General features: G+C 39.9%; 2 protein-coding genes across 5 annotated transcripts; both read left to right on the top strand.

The window, feature by feature from the left end:
* The first annotated feature begins 3,910 nt into the window (after positions 1-3,910).
* Positions 3,911-9,890, top strand: LOC102703046 (cation-transporting ATPase HMA5). Its single transcript, XM_015838185.2, has 9 exons — positions 3,911-4,246; positions 5,488-6,102; positions 6,567-6,996; positions 7,151-7,476; positions 7,929-7,987; positions 8,085-8,427; positions 8,625-8,825; positions 8,962-9,219; positions 9,311-9,890. The coding sequence occupies exons 1-9, from the start codon at positions 3,944-3,946 to the stop codon at positions 9,785-9,787; spliced, it is 3,012 nt and encodes a 1,003-aa protein (XP_015693671.2). The 5' UTR covers positions 3,911-3,943; the 3' UTR covers positions 9,788-9,890.
* A 5,636-nt stretch (positions 9,891-15,526) lies between these two features.
* LOC102702768 (probable allantoate deiminase) lies at positions 15,527-20,236 on the top strand. Of its 4 annotated transcripts, none has more exons than XM_040525224.1 (11): positions 15,527-15,741; positions 15,871-15,953; positions 16,671-16,774; positions 16,855-16,939; positions 17,028-17,144; positions 18,106-18,215; positions 18,304-18,409; positions 18,486-18,572; positions 19,249-19,488; positions 19,591-19,716; positions 19,809-20,236. In XM_040525224.1, the coding sequence occupies exons 1-11, from the start codon at positions 15,615-15,617 to the stop codon at positions 20,124-20,126; spliced, it is 1,503 nt and encodes a 500-aa protein (XP_040381158.1). In that variant the 5' UTR covers positions 15,527-15,614; the 3' UTR covers positions 20,127-20,236. The 4 variants fall into 4 exon arrangements, with proteins under 4 accessions (XP_040381158.1, XP_040381159.1, XP_040381160.1 ...); XM_040525225.1 differs by having other exon boundaries at positions 15,528-15,708; XM_040525226.1 differs by having other exon boundaries at positions 15,619-15,708; positions 15,871-15,969.
* Positions 20,237-21,054: the final 818 nt, after the last annotated feature.

The following is a 21,054-nucleotide window of genomic DNA, read 5'->3' as shown; positions in this document are numbered from 1 at the left end:
ACTGGGGACATGGGCGTGCGTGCTTGCTGAGGCAGCATGCATCCATGGGCGCGGCCAAAGCTGATGAGCGACGGACGAGTGAGGTGCAGCGCGGACGGCACTGCATGAGGCCGGGAAAGAAAGAGCTCATCCTCCAAACCAAACACCCAAAAGCTGCTCTTGTTTCTTTGGCCACTGCAGGTCTGCAGAGACAAATATCGTTGTCGTTGCAAACAGGATTGCCTAACCTTTTTGATGATGATGACGAAGGAGATGGATCGATCGCCCAATTACTTCACCGATAGTTGCAACTCGAAACTGAACTAGTAGTAGTGCCAGCTAAATTAATTAATTCAGCCGATGCAAATTTTGTCTCTTGTTCCTGCCTGTGTGAATCTTTTCCACCCACATCTTTTCGCTTATACGTATGTTTATAAGTTAAATTTAAATTTTTAACCCTAAATCTAGGATTGATTTTAGGATTTTCTCGCTATAGTTTATTTTTCAGCCATAATTTTTAGTTCACTAATAATACATATATAAAAAAATTATTTATAAATTAATTTTATTTATAAATATACTATTTTATTTTTTACATGGAAAAAACAAACTATCCCCCACTCCTGCTATTGCTGCCTTCAGCTACCATGACATCGAATGCTCGAAAGTGATCATCACGAGAGAAGGAAAGGATGTATGAAACGTAGAGAGGCAGCAGTCAACCTCGACGAATCGGAAATCTGCATTGCGTGATTAGCTGCTGCCGTGTCGTCTTGGCTTACACACCACGCCACGTCGGCTGGGTCCCACGACCAAGACGCCAGCCAAACCTACCTACACCTACCCACCCTGGGCCCACTTTCGCAGCGACCACTATCAGATTAGCACGTGGGCCCATGGCCATAAGGCTATTCCTAACCCAGAAAATATCAAATAGTTTTCATATTTATCATGTCATATAGATAATATATATATATAAACTAGGTATTTAATGAACGATGTCTTCAAATTAAATTCACATCCAATCATCTCTCTTCTCTATTCTTATCTACCTATCATCTTGTTTTAGTTCTTGTGTAGAGATAGTTTCTTGCATGAAAAATATTTTTATCTTTTTTCCTCTCTCCTCATTAACTCCCTTGCCATATAAATTTTTTTTTATGTAGCAATATATTTAATGCTATGAAAACTAGATAACATAAAGGGTTAGGAATGGCCTAAGGAAACTGGAATTCCTTAATTTCTACGTGACCTACTGTAGACAGGCAATAACAATTTTCACATCATATAAGGAGCGGAGCTATAGGATATACCATGGCCGCTTAGTTTGGAGGGGTGAAGTGGATTAGTTATCCGATGTAAAAACGTAGTAATAGGTTATTACATGATTAATTAATTATTAATTATTAAAAATATATAATAGATTAATATGATTTTTTAAAATAATTTTTCTATAATTTTTTTAAAAAAAATATTCACTGTTTAGTGGTTCGGGAAACGTACGGTTGACAAACAAGAAGAGAGTTTAGATGATAACTTGTTGGGTCTTGGGAACATGGCCTATGGCCTATGTATGTCCTGGCATATCTTGCACTCCATGCCTAGTATATATAGTATTTCTAAAAAAGTTCATTGAATACAAATGTGTGTTACTTAGTGTATATATATTGAATCATGTTGTCAACTTTATAATTATTATTGATTTGCTAAAATGGATTTACCAAATTGTATATGATAATTTTTAGGGGTGACAAACCCATAGCTAAAATTCTAAATGTCACTGCATCATATTTATATGTGCGTAAAGAAAGTAGAAAAACAAGCTACACATTTGTATCCAGCATAAACTTCGACAAGAAAAGAAAGAGAACCTATATACTTGTTTGTACCAAAATAAACAAATATAGTACTAAAAAAACCGACTTCTGGTTTTGAATTTAGACACAAGCTATGTCTAGATTTAAACCTAAAAAGGAACTTTTCTTCGACAGAGGGAATATGTGTAGGTTAGTTCTACTCCATTTATTTTAAAATACATTTATATCTTATACCAAAATATAAATATTCTTATCACTATTTATAGTCTTTTTTTTCATCAATCATTTCTCATCCAAACTATTCCCATCTTATCTCAGCTAACCTCTCAGCCTCATTTGTTTTTCATTTATTAAGAAACATTATATTCTTTTATTCCTAATTAACCTCAATTTATGCTAAACAACCAAGTTCCCAATTAAAAAGAGGATTGTATGTATATCCAGTTGGATACAGAGGCTAGGTAAAAATACTCTTCTCTAGAGAAACTAAACAACATAAAAATATTTATATTTTGGGACGGATGTAGAACAAGTTAATATCTAATCTGTACTAGGGTTGTTTAATTTGGGATTGAGAGTACCTCCATTTTATATTATAAAATAATATAACTCCTCCTAGATTTACGTGGATACTAATAAATTTAGATATATGATATATATCCATACATAAATATCGAAAGTGCAAAAAATGTTTTATAATATGGAAAAAAAAGAGAACTATACGCCTATAGCTGGCTATTATACGGTGCGAACTATTATATTAGAGCCAGCAATTAAATTGACTGTACTATTGTATGGTGATTAGCAGTGCACTGATCACCCAATCAAGTCGTAGTAGATCATATGCTAATTGGCGATGACAATGACGAGCCGCGCGGAACACGTGCGCGATGGCTCACCCGATCCCCATCCGCACGCGGATTCGATCTCCCGGCGAAGGGAAACCGCTCGTCTTCTTCTCCAAATCTTCTCCTGTGCGGCCGGTCGCCCACGGCGGCGAGGCCCAGAGACGACCTGGACACCGGAGAGCTCGAGCTCGATCTCTCTCTGAATTCATTTGAATTTTGATCTCGTTTTGTCATGGTTTGGGTGTGTTCGAGGCGAATTCATACAGTGCAGGGTGTGTTGGTTTAGCGCTACTAGCAGTGGATTGAGTACCCTACCGGCGTTGCAACACAACGACAGCAGCGTGAGACCAAAGTTTTCGCTGTCAGAGCAAAACAAAAATGTCGCTAACCTAGTGTCTGGACTTTGGAAGGCATGTTGGTTTAGCTCAACTTCTCCCTCAACACAGCATAACCACCACTCTAATGCTAATTAAATCGAACGTTTCGTAAAAACAAGTTTAATAGTAGATAGCTAACTAATAGCTATAAATTTATATCGGACCAAAATCATATTATAGCTGACATGAATGATATATTAGCTGTAAGATTTGCTCCAATATTTTTCGCTAATTCTTTTTGCCTCACTTATATATTCATAGATATATTTTAGAGCATATGTAAAATTGAGAGCTAACACCCTTTATTTTTCATTTTTCTCTCACCCATGTAGATTTATAGTTAACTTGTGATGTTATTACTGTATTTATTCTACGGGTTTAGGAAACTCTGCCTTGATGGCAATTAAATAAGAAAACATGCATAAAAAATATGTATTTTAACCAAAAATGCCAACGTAGTTAATTATTCACAACAAAATCTTAAATAAAACCAAGCAGTAACTCTCCACCATTACATGCATAGTTATGCAACAATACTACACCGTAGCATTGACTTCCCCAACACGGTGATGTCATCTACTACTACCAACCAAATGTGTTCAGGACGCAGGTCAAAATTCAAAACCGGGTCAAAGATACAAGCCTCGTTCGAAGCATCTGACAAAAAGTCAAAAACGGGAAAGATCATATGGCCAAATTTGCCTCTCCCAGCTAAAAGCAAAGACAATAATTTTCAAGTATATTTAAATATACGAATTTTTTTCCAAATAACCCCCTCAACTACGTAAATCATCGCAGTTAGCTCCCTGCACTTAATTAATTTTTTGCTCCGTTTATATAAATCCGCCTCGCCTCTTCTCCTCGCTTTCGTCTCCTCTTCTCTTGTGTATTCTCTCCCACCAAATACTCGCCTCTGACAAGTATGGCCCACCTGCAGCTCTCGGCGGTCGCCGGCGGCGGCCGGCCGGCGGCGGCGGGTGGGGGCGGCGACGAGATGGAGGACGTCCGGCTGCTGGACTCGTACGACGAGGAGATGGGGGGCGCTGGGCCGGCGGGGGCGGAGGAGGAGGAGGAGGAGGCGCACGTGCGGGTCACCGGAATGACGTGCTCGGCGTGCACGAGCGCCGTCGAGGGCGCCGTCTCGGCCCGCCGCGGCGTGCGGCGCGTCGCCGTGTCCCTGCTCCAGAACCGCGCCCGCGTCGTGTTCGACCCGGCGCTCGTCAAGGTGATGCCGCCGCCGTGATGTGGTGTGGTGTGGTGTGATGTGATGTGATGATCCTTGCGTGTTTGTGCCCGTGGAGGTGGAGACCGAGTTTTGCGCGTCCGGGGATTCGTGAGCTTGTTGACGTTTACCTGGTGGTAATTTGTTTCAAGTGTTTTTTCGGCTCGAATTGCTGCATGGGTGATGGTTGGTGCGGTAGAGAAGGATTTTAGGAGGCTGGATCACGCTGCTCGGTCGTGATTTTCGCTACCAAGTAGAACTTAGAACTCGGTGCATTTCATTTTACATTTTTTTTAAACAATAGTAGTTTGAATTTACTACGTGTGACTGAGTCAACCTTGTATGATTTTGCAAATTTTGGTTTTAGGCCGAGACGATTTTTTTTTGCTGAATTAACCTTGCGGTGATAATGTTTCATAATTTGATTCGTGAAATGTGGTTAGTTAGCCCTGTGTCCAGAGCTTGGTGCTCTTTTTTGCTTTGGCGGTTGAATGTGCTGTAACCTTGTTGCAACTTACAAGCTCGTGATTGTGGGTGGACTCTGAGTTGTGGGATTTGGGGCTGGCATTTTGCTGCAATTGGTTGTTTGTACCGGCAGAAATGGGGTAACTGCTGTACTAGAACAGCGTTTTGTTGGCTGCTGAGCTAGGGAGCAGCCGAGTCATGTTTTCCGGGGGGGAATGTCAAAAGGGTGCTAAATTTAGAGTCCCGAGTTATGTGGTTGCTAAATAGTCATCATGAAGCATTCCTTTGAGCAAAAATAAATGCAAAACAATGTTGCGGACTGATTTTGTGGCCAGTAATTAACATGTAAGTGTATAAACTTTTAGCAGTGATAAGATTTACTCTTATCATAGTACTAGTGTAAATTCACAGTTTTAAAAGTTATGAATGGCTTTGGTTATTATGTTGCAAAGTACGTTCATGTGCGTTCCGCACTTCATTTTTGACTGGAACTCCAAATGATTGTTGTAACGACTATTAATGTGAACATTAGTTAAGTTGTGCTAGAAAATTGCTGATGTGCTTCATCGTTTTGTTTTTATTGGACCTATTAAGGATGGTCTTCTTGATTATTAAGTGCACATTTAGCAGCAAGTTCTATTTGTTACCTCCTCTGCATAATAGGCATACAGATACAATTAGATTTAATGGACACCCACTATTCATTGCAGACATACATTTTTAGCTTATATGGGGCATTTATCTACCTGCAATTCTTACTTGGGAACTTGTTTATGTAGGTTGAGGATATAATAGAAGCTATAGAAGATGCTGGATTCGATGCAGAAATTCTCCCAGATTCTGCGATCTCTCAGCCTAAGGCACAAAAGACTTTGTCAGCACAATTTAGGATAGGAGGAATGACATGTGCTAATTGTGTGAACTCAGTTGAGGGGATTTTGAAAAAGCTACCTGGTGTAAAAGGAGCTGTTGTTGCTTTGGCAACATCACTAGGGGAAGTTGAGTATGATCCTACAGCCATTAACAAGGATGAAATTGTCCAGGCTATTGAGGATGCTGGTTTTGAAGCTGCATTCTTACAGAGCAGTGAGCAAGATAAGATTTTGCTAGGTCTGACTGGATTGCACACAGAGAGGGATGCTAATATATTACATGATATCCTTAAGAAGATGGTTGGTTTGCGACAGTTTGATGTAAACGCTACTGTCTCAGAAGTAGAAGTTGTATTTGATCCGGAAGCAGTTGGTCTGAGATCAATTGTGGACGCAATTGAGACAGGAAGCAATGGAAGATTGAAAGCTCATGTGCAGAATCCATATGCACGAGGGGCTTCAAATGATGCACAGGAGGCCTCCAAAATGCTTCATCTTCTCCGCTCAAGTTTATTCTTAAGTGTAAGTTTTAACCTTTGCACTTCCTTTTCTCCACAGACATAGTGATGCATCCTTGCCCAAAGGTTATATAGTTGGATGAATGTTTCTAAGGATATCCTTGACATGATTGCCACCTGGAGGATTGATCTCACAGACCTCTGTGGCACTTATATGGAAAAACAGAACCTTAGATATTCCTGTCTTAAATAGTGACCATTGGCCCCTGTGTCATCTGAAGTAATTGGCAAATGTTAAATGCTTTCTTTATCTTACATGTGAAACCCACCAAGTTGAGATGCCATAGGAAAACATGTTCACATTTACTTGATATTTGCAGCAAATTTGGCAGCACTGAATGATAGTGGTGTTAAAGTATTTTCCCTAGCTACATCATTATTTTTCTTCTTGCTATTCCAGAACACTTTTGAACCTGCGTTGCAAGGCCACTTTCTTACTAACTCTATTCAATTGTGTCCTTGCACCAGATTCCTGTATTTTTTATACGCATGGTCTGCCCTCGTATACCTTTCATTAGTGCAATACTACTAATGCATTGTGGACCATTTCGTATGGGAGATTTGCTGAAGTGGATATTGGTAAGCATTGTACAGTTTGTTGTTGGCAAACGGTTCTATGTTGCGGCTTATAGGGCCCTGAGACACGGCTCTACAAATATGGATGTGTTAGTTGTTCTCGGCACCACTGCATCATATGTGTACTCTGTTTGTGCACTCATATACGGAGCATTCACTGGATTTCGGCCTCCCATATATTTTGAGACAAGTGCAATGATCATTACATTTGTGTTGTTCGGAAAATATCTTGAGGTTCTTGCAAAAGGAAAGACTTCAGATGCTATCAAGAAGCTTGTAGAATTGGTCCCTGCTACTGCTCTTTTGCTTCTGAAAGACAAAGGTATATGGTAAAATTTTTGTCCTTTGAAATATATACAATTAAGGCACACCCATCCATCAATTCGGGAGACTATTTTGGATTTGTTTTAGCCAACTTGTGTGTATTTTTTATACTATCAATATTCACAATCTCACATTGTTCTTTGCAAATACAGAAGGAAAATACGTCGAGGAGAGAGAGATTGATGCACTATTAGTTCAACCTGGAGACATCTTAAAAGTGCTTCCTGGTTCAAAAGTTCCTGCTGATGGTGTTGTCGTGTGGGGAGCAAGCCATGTCAATGAAAGTATGATAACTGGTGAATCTGCACCCATTGCCAAAGAAGTATCCAGTGCAGTAATTGGAGGGACAATGAACTTGCATGGCGTCCTTCATATACAAGCAAACAAAGTAGGATCTGAGACAGTTCTGAGTCAGATTATATCTCTGGTTGAAACTGCTCAGATGTCCAAAGCCCCTATACAGAAATTTGCTGATTATGTGAGTACACTTCCATTTTTTTAGTGATGTCCTTGATTTACTTAGTCAGTAGATATTATTTACTAGTAGTACTTTATCTGTTAACATTAAAAGGGTCAGCATTTTTTGTGATCTGATTACTATTTTCCATACTTGAAAATGTTGCAAGCGAATGTTGTTTGTTTATATAAGAATTTGATTATTCACACGTGCCCTTTTAACAATATCGTTCTTATGTTGCTTCTAGTTCTGGACCTTCTGGTGTTATGAGTTGTAACCTATTATTGACCTTCAACGCTTTCTTAATACAAAAGATACTCGAGCCTTTTGCATATTCTGAAAATTTCAATAGAATTCTGGGAAGAATAGACTAGTTTTGCTGTGAAAAGCATGTGTTTCCTAAAAGCACGGTAATGATTATAGGTTAATGCCTGTTTTGGTTAATGCTGAAACCACCTGCATTGTGATTTCAGGTGGCTAGCATTTTCGTTCCGATTGTCATCACCTTGTCTATAATAACGTTCCTTGTATGGTAAGTTCAAGTGCCACTAACATAGTTTCTGAGTGATAGTCTTAAACTTCAACTTTTTTACATCAACTTTTTTACATGTACATTGGCTGCTTTGTAGGTTTTTGTGTGGATGGGTGGGAGCATATCCAAATTCATGGATTTCTGGAACTAGCAACTGCTTTGTTTTCTCTCTCATGTTTGCAATAGCTGTAGTTGTGATTGCTTGTCCTTGTGCCCTTGGTCTGGCAACACCTACAGCTGTGATGGTGGCAACTGGAGTTGGAGCTAATCATGGAGTACTTGTAAAGGGTGGAGATGCCCTGGAGAGGGCTCAAAATGTAAATTATGTGATTTTTGATAAAACAGGGACGCTGACACAAGGAAAGGCAGTTGTAACAACAGCGAAGGTTTTCTCAGGAATGGACCTTGGGGATTTCCTCACGCTAGTAGCATCTGCAGAGGTAAAGCAAAATTTGGTCTCAAGTTACTTGTGTAGTTCGTATCAAGCTGTAGCAAAAAATAGTGTGTCTTGGTCTGGTTAATTGTGTGCCTCATAGCAGTATGATAAACCACTATGTTTTGCTCCTCAGGGTTTTAGCCACCCTTGTCCATATTATCTTGTTAAATGTAAAAAAAAAATATTTTGTTTTGTACCCAGGCAAGCAGCGAGCATCCTCTGGCAAAAGCTATTGTGGAGTATGCATTTCATTTCCATTTCTTTGGCAAGCTCCCTACATCTAAAAATGGAATTGAGCAAAGAAAAGAAGAGATATTATCTAAGTGGCTCCTTCAAGTTGAAGATTTCTCTGCCTTGCCAGGCAAAGGGGTTCAATGCATGATTAGTGGGAAGAAAGTTCTGGTGAGTCATATGCTGCCATTATTCTTCCCTGCCTTCCTTGCAACAGAGCTGAAAACAGTGTACAAGTGCAAACCATCTAATGCTGGACCTCCTTTTAAATTAAGCCACTGATTATCTAGACATAACTGTTTGGCAGGTTGGTAATCGTACTTTGATTACTGAAAATGGCGTGAACGTTCCTCCAGAAGCTGAAAATTTCCTGGTAGACCTGGAAATGAATGCAAAAACAGGCATTCTTGTGTCGTACGATGATAGTTTTGTGGGTTTAATGGGGATAACCGATCCCCTGAAAAGAGAGGCTGGTGTAGTTGTGGAAGGACTAAAAAAGATGGGTGTTCATCCCGTGATGCTCACAGGTGACAACTGGAGAACAGCAAAAGCCGTCGCAAAGGAGGTTAGTCTCCATTACCTTCCTTGATCCATAATGTTCATCATTTACCTACCTGAACACCTCCTCGTATGTCTCGATTTTGTGTTCATGGCAGGTAGGCATCGAGGACGTGAGAGCTGAAGTCATGCCCGCAGGAAAGGCCGACGTCGTTCGCTCCCTCCAAAAGGACGGGAGCATCGTCGCCATGGTCGGGGACGGCATCAACGACTCCCCCGCGCTGGCGGCCGCCGACGTCGGGATGGCCATAGGAGGCGGCACCGACATCGCCATCGAGGCCGCGGACTACGTGCTGGTGAGGAACAACCTGGAGGACGTGATCACGGCGATCGACCTCTCCCGGAAGACCTTCAGCCGGATCCGGTGGAACTACTTCTTCGCCATGGCGTACAACGTGGTGGCCATCCCGGTCGCCGCCGGCGCGCTGTTCCCGTTCACCCGGCTCCAGATGCCGCCGTGGCTCGCCGGCGCCTGCATGGCCTTCTCGTCCGTGAGCGTGGTCTGCTCCTCGCTGCTTCTGAGAAGATACAGAAAACCAAGGCTGACGACCGTGCTGCAGATAACCGTAGAGTGACTCTGACATACTACTACTGTATGTGTATACGTACATAGGTTCCCCTTCCTTCGCCCGTTTCGTCGCAGAAATGAGATGAGAAAAGGCCGATGGCGCCTTCTCTACTTTGGGTCTATATGTGGGCGCTGTTGCTTTTACAGCCTTTCGATTTTCGGTCGGGTTCTCTTGGTTCTTTGGCCGCGTTCGGCTAGGATGTAAGTTATCTAACCATCCTCGTTTTTCGCGCGCACACTTCCTGAATTACTAAATGATGTATTTTTTATAAACAATTTCTATAGAAAAGTTGTTTTAAAAAATCATATTAATCTATTTTATATTTTTTCAGTAATTAATAATTAATTAATTATGTACTAATCTATTATTACGTTTTTCATGCGCTGGATAACTTACCCTCACCACCCCACTCCCGAACGCAGCCTTCGTCTCTCTCACTCGCCTGGTGAATTACCAGTTGTCAGTAATCGGGTATGCAATTCGTGTTTTTGCTTCTTTTTTTTTTACCGCTGCAATATAATCTTCAGTTAGAAAATAGGTTTGCAAATGGATCGATGCGGTGATTGTCTGAGAGACAGCACATGCCTCGTCCGCACGGTGTAAGCAGCCTCGTCTTGTAAACTAAAATTTAAACTTTTAAGTTTAAACCTAGAGTTGATTTGATGATTTCATCGTAGTTTATTTTTCGGGCTTAACCTTTAGATCATTGAGAGCACATATATAAAAGTTTATTTATGAATTAGCTACAATGATTGTTTGGTTTTTTACGAAGAAACCCAAACGATATATTTCCAAATGAATTAATTTATAAATAAAAATTTTATATATGCTTTCTTATTAATCTAAAAGACAATGCTAAAAAGTAAATTCGGTGAAAAAACCTCTAAATCAACTCTAAATATAAGATTAAAAATTTAAATTTTAAGTTATAAGTATAAACAAAAGCGATAAAAATAAGGAAGAGGATGGGTTGAAATGATTCGTCGGTTTTAACCCGTTCTGTACCCAAACCAGATGCACTTCAAACAATCTAGACCCAGCAACAAAAGAACCCGAGTGCGAACCGTATTTCAGAGCCGGTCCAGTTTGGTTTCATGGTTTTGATGGGTTTTGCTTGCACCGTGTACAATCTGATTTAAGGGTATAAATGATTAAATGAACTTACTTTATAATATAAATGTAATTAGCGAACTTTATATAGAAAACTCTTGTGCGAACGGATATTGTAGCAAATTATCCTCGATAATTCTAGTCAAAAGCATCTCTATTATCGTGATCATCGCTATCGTTCATGACATGCCAGCAGAGACAAGGGACGGCATACAGTGACACAGCCATACAAAAAGAGACGAAGTCACCAAGGTGGAGGACCCTCCATCGGATATGCAATTGATGATGGTGGAACAAAGAAGAGAAGACAATGAAAACACAAGATTTAAATCCAGTTGCAATCGTTCACTCCGCTCCCGTTACGATTGTGGGGGAATGAGATATGTATATATATACATATACGATTAGAGATAATAAAGCTAGTCTAATAGAAACTCTAGAGATAAAGATAATATTTTAGAGAGATACGATAGAATATTTATCTTGTACTCTAAGTTTCTATCCCGTACATATGTTATAAATACACCCGCGGAGGTCACCTGCGGAGGTCAGTGAAATATATAACAGATCATATGATTTTTACGTATTCAATATTTTACACACTGGCCACTTGTCATAATGGGTTCCATTTGAGGATTAATTTATTTTGCTACTAAGGTCCTGTTTAAGTTAGCTATGATTGAATGACTAAAGAATTATCTAATTCATATGATTCCGATTTTTTTGATAAAATATATTATTTAGAAGCTTGAAAAACGTGTAAATTAAAAATCCATAAAACATAATGAGATTCGGACCCACATAAATAAATTTGCCTATCGTGGTGGAGAAGAGACAATAATCGGACTGTAGACGACATATACAGGGAAGAAAGTTGGTTCTAGGTGCTTATTAGTTTAGTTATGATTCGATAATAGTATCATGACAAAAAGCAGAATAGTGTTTTGCCAAAAGACAGAAAGCACTAATAGGTTTTGGGCCACTCGGTGCTTGAAAAGACAAACAAGAGCATTCAATATACTCCTCTCCTTTTTTTGTTTAACGCCGTTAAATTTTAGGTATATATTTAATCATTTATCTTATTTAAGTTTTTATATAAATATATAAAATTAGAAGTAATACTTAAACTTTCTTTAGTGATAAATAAAATCACAATAAAATAATTAATAATTATATAAATTTTTTAAATAAACGAACAGTCAAAGTATAGATTTAAAAGTCAATGGTATCAAATAAAAAAACATGAAAGGAGTATAACACTTGGTTCAGCTAATGCAGACATGAGAAGACGAGTCATAGATCACTACGGTTCATTCTTAACCGTTGGCCATCATGCATAATATAACGAGAGTATGGTTAGAACTTAATTAGAACTGGGTGCGATAGTGGAGTTGGGAATTTTGATCCATGACGGACGAGTGCAGTGCTATCCTTGCGTGGAGGCATATCAATCTCACCTTTTTCTTGTTAATAATCCAATAAGTCAAGATTTTATACAAACGTATCGTGATTTTTATCTTTTACTGATCACACCATATATTCCAATATAAATTTTTTTTTATCATATTTAGATTTAACAGTAGATCAATATATGTGTTTTATATGTATGTATAGATTCATCTAACCTACTTCCATCGACATGCTCACACATTTTAGTAAGGAAAATTTATAACCGTATCATTATGATATTGTAAAGTTAGAGATATCTTACTGTATCTTGATGACATGTGGAGTTCACTTAAATCAATGATACGTGAGCCAGAATAACATATGTACGATTTCGTAAGATTATAATGGTATCCTTGCGGTCTTCTATTTTAGTAATGTCATGCAGATAATCTTTTATAAACACTCGAACAGATAATCAATGAAGAGAATATATAATGTAAAGAACCTGATCTGAATATATAATATTCAGATTTTGCAGATGCAAGCTGCAGATCAGCAGAACTAACCTCTGCCCCTGGCTTTAAGAGCAAGTATAATAGCTGGCTATAAGTCAGCTAAATGCTGATGTGGAAGAGAGAAGGGATGAGAGAGAGGAAAAGCTGGCTATAAGCTTATAGCCAGCTCATGCATAAGAACCAAGACACCATGTGAGAGAGACATGTGAGTCCTATATTAAAGATGAAGAGCTAACCATTATATGAGTGGGCTATAAAAAGACTATAAAGAGTCTTACAGTCGGCTTGTTGGCTATATTATTAGCCTTGATCTAATGCTTAATCCATCACCCACAGGTCCCACACTAGTGAGGTGTCAGGTGCCGCCACATACGTCCAACCCGCACGCTTCATGCTGTGCATAAACTAGTACTGCCTCTCACTTTTTATATTAATTTTTCAGCATGAGTTTTTCATCATCCGTTTTATTCAGAAATTTCTATAATTAGTGAGTATTTTATTATAATTTATTTTATACTATCATGTAATTTAATTTAACTGTTGTTGATCATCGGATTACTTGTTGTCTCGCATCCTCTAACCATATTTTCTCTTGTATGTGCCTTATGACGCTATGAGTAGTACAGCAAAGGAACCCGGTTTTTTAATAACGATATGCTAATAAATATAGATAAATAAAAATCATCGTATGTATTAATATATAAATGTAAATAAATGTAGATATAGACAGAAAATGTTGATATATATAAATGGGAGCAGTGCTATGTTTGTCAATCTCACATCATGATCAGCTAGTGGCGGAATCCAACCCCAACACGTCCATCTCTCGACCACCTACCTACTTGCATGCATGCATCAGCACCACTGCCTAGGGCCCCACCGTTCCCCGTGGGCCCACCCGTCAGTGGAGGCTGCTGGTTGTTTGTTGGAGACCCGGCTGGATTCCAGATTCCGCTGGCTCGGGTGGGATTGGGATTGGGATAGCGACGTGGACCACCAGATTCTCTGCGCGCTACTACTCGAATCTTTCACCACCACCACCGCTGCCTACGCTACTTGTCCGGCTCCCTGTCGCAACGGCAACGGAATAAATAGCTTATTTATTATAAAATTTTCTATACAAATTATTTCGTTGTCTCGTGAGGAGCTGTTTCTTTCTTTTCTCATGGAGAGGGTAGTGGACATAAATATTTTTATCTTTAAACTCAATTTAAAATTTGTCTTCAAAAAGCATCCTTAGCAGATTAGTTATGTCATCCTTTATTCTAAAAACAGAGAGAGAGTAAAAGATGAGTTTCAACAGATCATTCATCTTATCTTTTATCTTTTGATGTCATCTATTTTAGCATGAACAAAAATCATATTTAAATGTTTTCTCTATTCTCTAGAGATATAGAAAAAAATGACATATATGGATGATCTGCTAGATTACGAAGAGATATAAATAATAAAATTATTTTAGATTATTGTCTAAACAAAAATATATGTGACCGAATTTAGATAGGCCGCTGGAATGCCTCTCTTCTCTCGCGTGCGTCAGCGTCAGTGCGACGTGCGTGTGCATGCATGGCCGTGCCCCATTCGCCGTACACGTGTCCTGATCGACGGTGGGAAGTGTTGTATCCAGAAAGGTCCTCGGTTCGATCAGGGACACGTGATGCGAGGGACTCCCGTTGCGAAACGGAATCCGTTCCGTTCGCTCCTTTCATTCCCTTTTTTTTCACCTTTCTTTCCCTTCTCTGGCTCTCCCCATTTTTTAAGCCCATTTAAATCTCAGAAATGAAAAAAAACAGAGAAATAAAAAAAAATAAGAACAACCGTTTGATTAGATCACAGAAAAAATACAGCAATTTGATGATAGAGAAATACTCAAAATATTTTTTTCATGAGGTTCTGCCTCTTGTTAAATTTTCTCCGAAACTTGTATGGGAAGAGATATTCCATAGGAATTTCATAGGATTCATTTCTTTGATTCAAAGAGCTTTATAGGAAAAATAAAAATGAGATCCTCTAAAATTCCCATAAATTTACTTTGAATCAAAGGTGTCCTTAGGATTTTTCTTTTACTGGAAATTTGTTAACTGGTACTCTATGTGTATTAACTTAATCAGCTGTGTTCTTTTTATCATAAAATAAGAGAAATAAAACATTATAAGATTTAGTATAAATGATAAAATTAATCTCATAGTAAAAAACTACTTAAATAGGTGAAATAATGAACTTTTATATAAAAACTCTTTAAATACAAACAGTTGTAATATGGAAAGGGTACGCGAAAGATAAAAAAAAATCTGCACAGTTTATTACCAAACAAATAAACTCACATCATTGCCCTTTTCTTTTAGTCGTACTTGTAAACCAAAAATTTAAAATTTTAGTCTTAAATTTAGAATTGAATTTGATGTTATCGCTTATAGTTTATTTTTTAGCATTGCTCTAGATCATAAAAACACATGAATGAAAATTTTATTCATGAATTATTTTTTATTTATAAATATATCATTTGTTTTTCGGAAGAAAAGGCAAGCCATCGGCCGTGTGATAAAATGTGGCTGACAAGTACTGACGCCATTCCGCCATGCCCACAGCAACAGCCCAGCGAGCCTCGCTCACGGGCTCGCGTGCTAATCGCTCTACCAGGAGAGATTCACACTAATCCTGGCAGTGGAGGTGGAGGTGGATCCCAAGTGGGAAGTGGGAGACGAAAGCCTCCTATAAAAGCAGCCGCCTTGCGCCACAGCCACACCCCTCCGAGGGACAGAGAGGGAGGAGAGCCATCGGAGCCCACGGGCCACACACACGCGGAAGCAAAAGCGGCCATGGCTCTCCTCCTCCTCCTCTCCTTCCCCAGGTGCCACCCATCCCTCCACCTCCTCATCCTCTTCCTCGCCGCATCGGTTCTTCCAGTCTTGGGTGGGTCTTGGATTGGATCGATGGATGATTACAGTTTGTTGCCGTTCATTGCCATCTATATATGCAAAAGAAAGAACTGTTCTTTTTTTGTGTTTTTGTGTGTTGGAAGAGTTTCTGAGATACATACATGGTTTTTGTGTTGTGGTGCATCTGGTTGTTTAGATGGATTGGAGCTGGGAGGAGACGGCCTCTACAGGGAGATCCTGAGGGATGAGACAGTGCTCAGGCTCAAAGAACTCGGCATGGTCAGATTCTTCTCCGGTTGGTTCTGTGGTCGCTGGAATACTCAGTTCTTGATCCGCCTTTTAAGCCCGGGATACGGGAATCTCGTCCGGGTATAGCGATTGTTTGGACTGCTTAAATTAGATGCCATCGTAGTTCGAAATCGAGTTAGTTCTAGGTGCTAGCTGGACAAGTTTTGATACCCAAATAACCACAGCTGTAAACAGATAAAATCTTCCCATTTTGATGTCGTGCAGTAGATGAACAGCGGTAAATATCCCCTTTTAATCATAGGTACAGTAATTGCACTACCTCCTTGGAGAGAACACGAGCTTATCATTTTGAAGATATCTTAGCAGTAGAGACCATGACAAGAAAGCTGGCAATTCCAATCTATGCAAAAAAGATTGCAGATATATACTAGATTCTCTGTTGTTTGGTGGGGCAAATTACATTTTCGTTGGGTGCTAAAACATCAAACTTTAGCAGCTTTTGGTCTTTTTTCGTGTTGTGTTTGTTGGACATTCGACTGAATCATATCCATACCTTTTTTTTCGGCCGGCTTAGATGGCCTTACGCTATGAAGGTTGCTCAGTTTTCACGTTCTGCAGCGCTGGCATATTAAGTATCTAAACCGAGCAAATCCTGGTTTCAAAGATCCGCGCTGCATCTTATTTTTACTCTATTTCCTAACAATTTGTATATGCAGTCCTAACACGGCGTTGTTTTATGTCAACCAGATATCTGATGGTGAAGGATATCTTGAGAGGACCTTCTTGAGTCCTGCTTCTATCAGAGCCTCTGCTGTCATTATCAGCTGGATGAAAGACGCCGGACTTACAACGTAGATTTTCTTCTCTTGTTTATACTGCAGTCATTTTCTCAAACATTGACCATAGCTGACCAATCCGTACCTATATGAAGGTGGGTTGATCAAATGGGCAACATTCACGGTCGATTTGAACCGGCCAACTCAACCAGTGAGGCCTTATTGATTGGATCTCACATGGTGAGAAATAAATATATTTTTTTCATGCTGCCACACAACTGATAGTTAAATAGAATCACTGATAAAGTTTTTTTTTGGAGGGAAACAGGACACTGTTATTGATGCCGGCATGTATGATGGATCTCTGGGTATTATTTCTGCAATCTCTGCTTTGAAGGTTTTCAAAGTTACTGGGAAACTTCAGAGAATTACCAGACCAGTAGAGGTTAGAGAAATTTTCTAGTGTTTTCAGTGTGTTAATGATGTTACTACTTTATTGGCATAATTTGTTTCTATTGCAAGAATTTATGTGTGGTTTGCACTAGTCGCTATCCTTTTCCTTGCTAGTTGCATGATGAGTCACATGTGTCCTACAAATAAGACGCTTATCTGCGCACTACTTGTTCCTGTGTTGTGTATTTTACTATCTTAGGCTCTGTTCGTTTGCACATGAAAGAAAGGAAAAGAAACAAAATTTTACTCGTTTTCTGTGAGCACGTTTCCTAAACGGTTAAAGATGTGTCCTTTTTTTTGGCAAAAAGTATATCTAAAAGTTGCTTTAAAAATCATATTAATACATTTTTAAGTGTGCAATAGCTAATACTATTTATCATTTACTAATGAGATATCTCGTTTTGTGTGATTTTTTTACTTCGTCCTCTTTATTCACTCTCAAACTGACACTTCTCGCTTGCAATAGTTAATACTTAATTTATTATGTGTTGTCTAAGTCATCAATCTGTTCTCGCTTAAATTAGTGTAGTAGGTTGCAAAGTACATGTGTGGTCTATTCGTCTGCTAGCACAATAGATTATCCAAAAGACTACAAATATATACCTATTTAATCCTGAATGAATCCAATGTACAATGCTTACTCAGTTGGCTGTTCGCTTGCTTATGTAGAGAAGAATATATACCTGTTCTTGGTATTCATAATTCACAAAGCTGTCAGATCTCTTATGTTAACTCATGCTATAGTATTATCTTTAGAGTAAGACTAGCATGTACGTTTCGGTGTTCATTACAGAGTCAATTCATCTGCCATTGGTTGACTTCAACGATTTTGACCTAATATGGCTCAAGGAGTATGCTGAACCACGGAAGAGTACAATCTAGTTAGCATTTTTTTACATTTGAAATATCACCATGGCAATGCACAGTAATCATTGTTACCTGGTAAACCCCAGGTGATTGCATTCAGCGATGAGGAGGGTGTTAGATTCCAAACAACTTTTCTGGGAAGCGCCGCTGTAGCTGGTACACTACCTGAATCAATTTTACAAGTATCTGACAAGAGGTTGTCTTTTTTTTTTGCATAAACCAATCGAACTGCCGTTTGAAATTGTTTGCTGATTAATCCTATATGTTGGATTCAACATCTTCAGTGGCACAACAGTTGAAGATGCTCTAAAGCTGAATTCTTTTGAGGCAACCGCTGCTACTCTTGGTGAAATAAAGTACAGCCCGGAGTCTGTGGGGAGTTATGTTGAGGTACAAAATACTGCGTATTATTTTCATATAACAGATATAGGAAATGCAGCATTTACATCTTTTTTTTTTTGGTTAGGTTCACATTGAACAAGGGCCTGTCCTGGAAGCGCTCCGTTATCCACTTGGTGTTGTAAAGGGAATTGCAGGACAAACACGATTGAAGGTGTGATCACTTTCTAGTTTATACAAATTTTTGTCAGAAGTAAAACAGTGACACTTAAAGAACTACAAGGTAAAAATATGACTCGTTTTTGAAAAGAAAATTAAAACATGGCCAGGTAGCATTGTGTACTAAATTTAGACCAACTTTTCCAAACAATTGGCATGCTCTTTAAAAAGACCAGGAGCAAGTAAACAATCAAGTAAGCAACTAGACTGCTGGTCATTCTTTAGCAAAGAGTGTCAGTACTCAAAGTGAAAACTAAGGTCGGGTCATCAGTGGACAACTGAAGAACTTTATTATGCGTAATCAGTGTACAACTGAAGACCTTTATTAGTAGTTTATAAGCTTCTCGTTTAACAAACTATTTTGAAAGACTGTACCAGCTTAGAGTTCTTTCTTACTAAAATATCAATCAAGTACAATGTTATGGCACGAGCTTTCTTTAACAGAACTGTAGTAACCAACCTATCTGGGTAACTGTTCAGGAGATAATTAAGAGTGTGGCCGTCACCAAAGTAGCTGTTTGATATTGTTCTGAAGTATCCAAATCTTTTACTTGCTATGTGATTCTCACAGTAAAAGTGGTAGCTGATTGGCCAAAATATAATCGCTCAACAAGCAGGCTTGCTCTCAACTGCCAATCTGCCATTGCTTAGCAACTTTCTGGTTTCTTTAGGTAATAGTAAGTGGTTCACAAGGGCATGCTGGCACGGTTCCAATGAAATTGCGCCGTGATCCGATGGTTGCAGCTGCAGAACTCGTCCTGACCCTGGAGACACTCTGCAAACAACCCAACAGGTTCCTCAACTACGACGAGGAATGCGGCTGCTTCACGGAGGAGTCCCTCGCCGGCCTTGTCTGCACCGTCGGCGAGCTGCTGACATGGCCTAGCGCGAGCAACGTCATACCAGGCCAGGTAGCTAAGCTTGCGTTCTTGTGGCTCGCCATGGTGGTTTCAGCTTAAGCTAGCTGATGAAGAGCTTCATTGGTAGTCTGATCATCCTATCCTATCCTGCAGGTGAACTTTACGGTGGACATACGCGCCATGGACGACAAGGTGAGGGAGACGATCGTCGCGAGCTTCTCGAGGCTCGTTCTTCAGAGATGCGACGACAGATTGGTCGACTGCGCCGTCGAGCAAAAGGTGCCCGGAGCCGAAGCGTCTCGCCGTGGTTTCGCGACGTTGTTGCGATGCATATATATGCAGAGTTGTCATGGTTGGTGTTTGTTTTGCAGCACGCGGCCGCGGCGACGCCCTGCGACGCGGAGCTGACGTCCCAGCTGGAGCGCGCCGCGCGGTCGGCGCTGTCGTCGATGAAGGCGGCGCCGCCGGGCCGCCACACGGGCGGCGAGACGCCGGTGCTGATGAGCGGCGCGGGGCACGACGCGATGGCGATGGCCAGGCTGACCAAGGTCGGGATGCTGTTCGTCCGGTGCCGCGGCGGCGTCAGCCACTCGCCGGAGGAGTCCGTGCTGGACGACGACGTCTGGGCCGCCGGCCTCGCCCTGGTCAACTTCATTGGCCAGAACGTGGTTGCTTCGGCGGAATCGTAACGACGACGGCCATGATTCTTTGGTAGGTTTGTACCTTAGCCTACAAATTGTATATATATCAACTTCTTGTTACACTTTTCAAGAAATAAATCGAAAAAACAGTTCTCTTCGTTGAGACGTTTCGGCCTGCTCCTGTATATATTTTCCCTATTTTAAGAAGACGCCGCCGTTAACTTTTTGGTATACGATACCATCAACTTTTTGGTATTTGTTTAACTATTTGTTTTATTTTTTTAATCTGATGTAATTATTATTTATTTTGTTGGGATTGGATTTAGTAGGAAATATATTTTATAACTTAATTTTTTATATACTTTCATAAATTTTGAATAAAATGAATTGTCAACTATATGATAAAAATCCGAAGAGTATTTATTTTTCAAAATTTCTGTTTGTGGTACTCTCTACAGTTTTTTAATTTATTATCATTACTTTTAAACAAATATTTAGCCACCCATTAAAAATTATTAAGAAAACTTTAATATGAAAACATTTTTTCCATAATTTTTAATAAATAAATAGAATAAAAGGTCAGACTAAAAGCCAACGGTATCGAACCGGAGGAAATTACTATAATTTTGTGTATATGCTTTTCTTAAAAAAAACAGCGGAATGACACGAGTTGGCCCAATTAACATAGCCCGCTATATTCTCCCGACCCCGTTCCGGCCCAATAAATATGTACCGTACGGAACTCAAATTCCAGCTCCGGCCTGACTGACATGGGCCGTACGGGGCTCACAACACCGTTCCGGCCCAATCAACTCATGTGGTGGGCCTGCCATTCTCCGGGATCCCGTTTCGGCCCAGTCTAAATGGGCCGCTTCGACAGCGAGCGCGTCGGGCCGGCCGGCGGCCGGCGGCGAGGTTGGCGGCGCCGAGGAAGAGTTTCTACGGCGGACCGACGTGCGAGATGCGACGACGGTCA

This window comes from Oryza brachyantha, chromosome 6 (genome assembly GCF_000231095.2).
Source record: "Oryza brachyantha chromosome 6, ObraRS2, whole genome shotgun sequence".
Classification (NCBI taxonomy): domain Eukaryota; kingdom Viridiplantae; phylum Streptophyta; class Magnoliopsida; order Poales; family Poaceae; genus Oryza; species Oryza brachyantha.
The sequence above is the reverse complement of the archived record's forward strand: the minus strand, read 5'-3'. Positions and strand labels throughout refer to the sequence as shown.

Excerpts from the sequence above, each read along its gene's own strand:
- LOC102702768 (XM_040525224.1), top strand. The coding sequence starts at position 15,615 with ATGGCTCTCCTCCTCCTCCTCTCCTTCCCCAGGTGCCACCCATCCCTC. Across the intron at positions 16,775-16,854 it reads AAAGACGCCGGACTTACAAC|GTGGGTTGATCAAATGGGCA; the intron begins GTAGATTTTCTT and ends ACCTATATGAAG. Across the intron at positions 16,940-17,027 it reads TATTGATTGGATCTCACATG|GACACTGTTATTGATGCCGG; the intron begins GTGAGAAATAAA and ends GGAGGGAAACAG.
- LOC102703046 (XM_015838185.2), top strand. The coding sequence starts at position 3,944 with ATGGCCCACCTGCAGCTCTCGGCGGTCGCCGGCGGCGGCCGGCCGGCG. Across the intron at positions 6,997-7,150 it reads TTTGCTTCTGAAAGACAAAG|AAGGAAAATACGTCGAGGAG; the intron begins GTATATGGTAAA and ends TTGCAAATACAG. Across the intron at positions 8,826-8,961 it reads TTAGTGGGAAGAAAGTTCTG|GTTGGTAATCGTACTTTGAT; the intron begins GTGAGTCATATG and ends ACTGTTTGGCAG.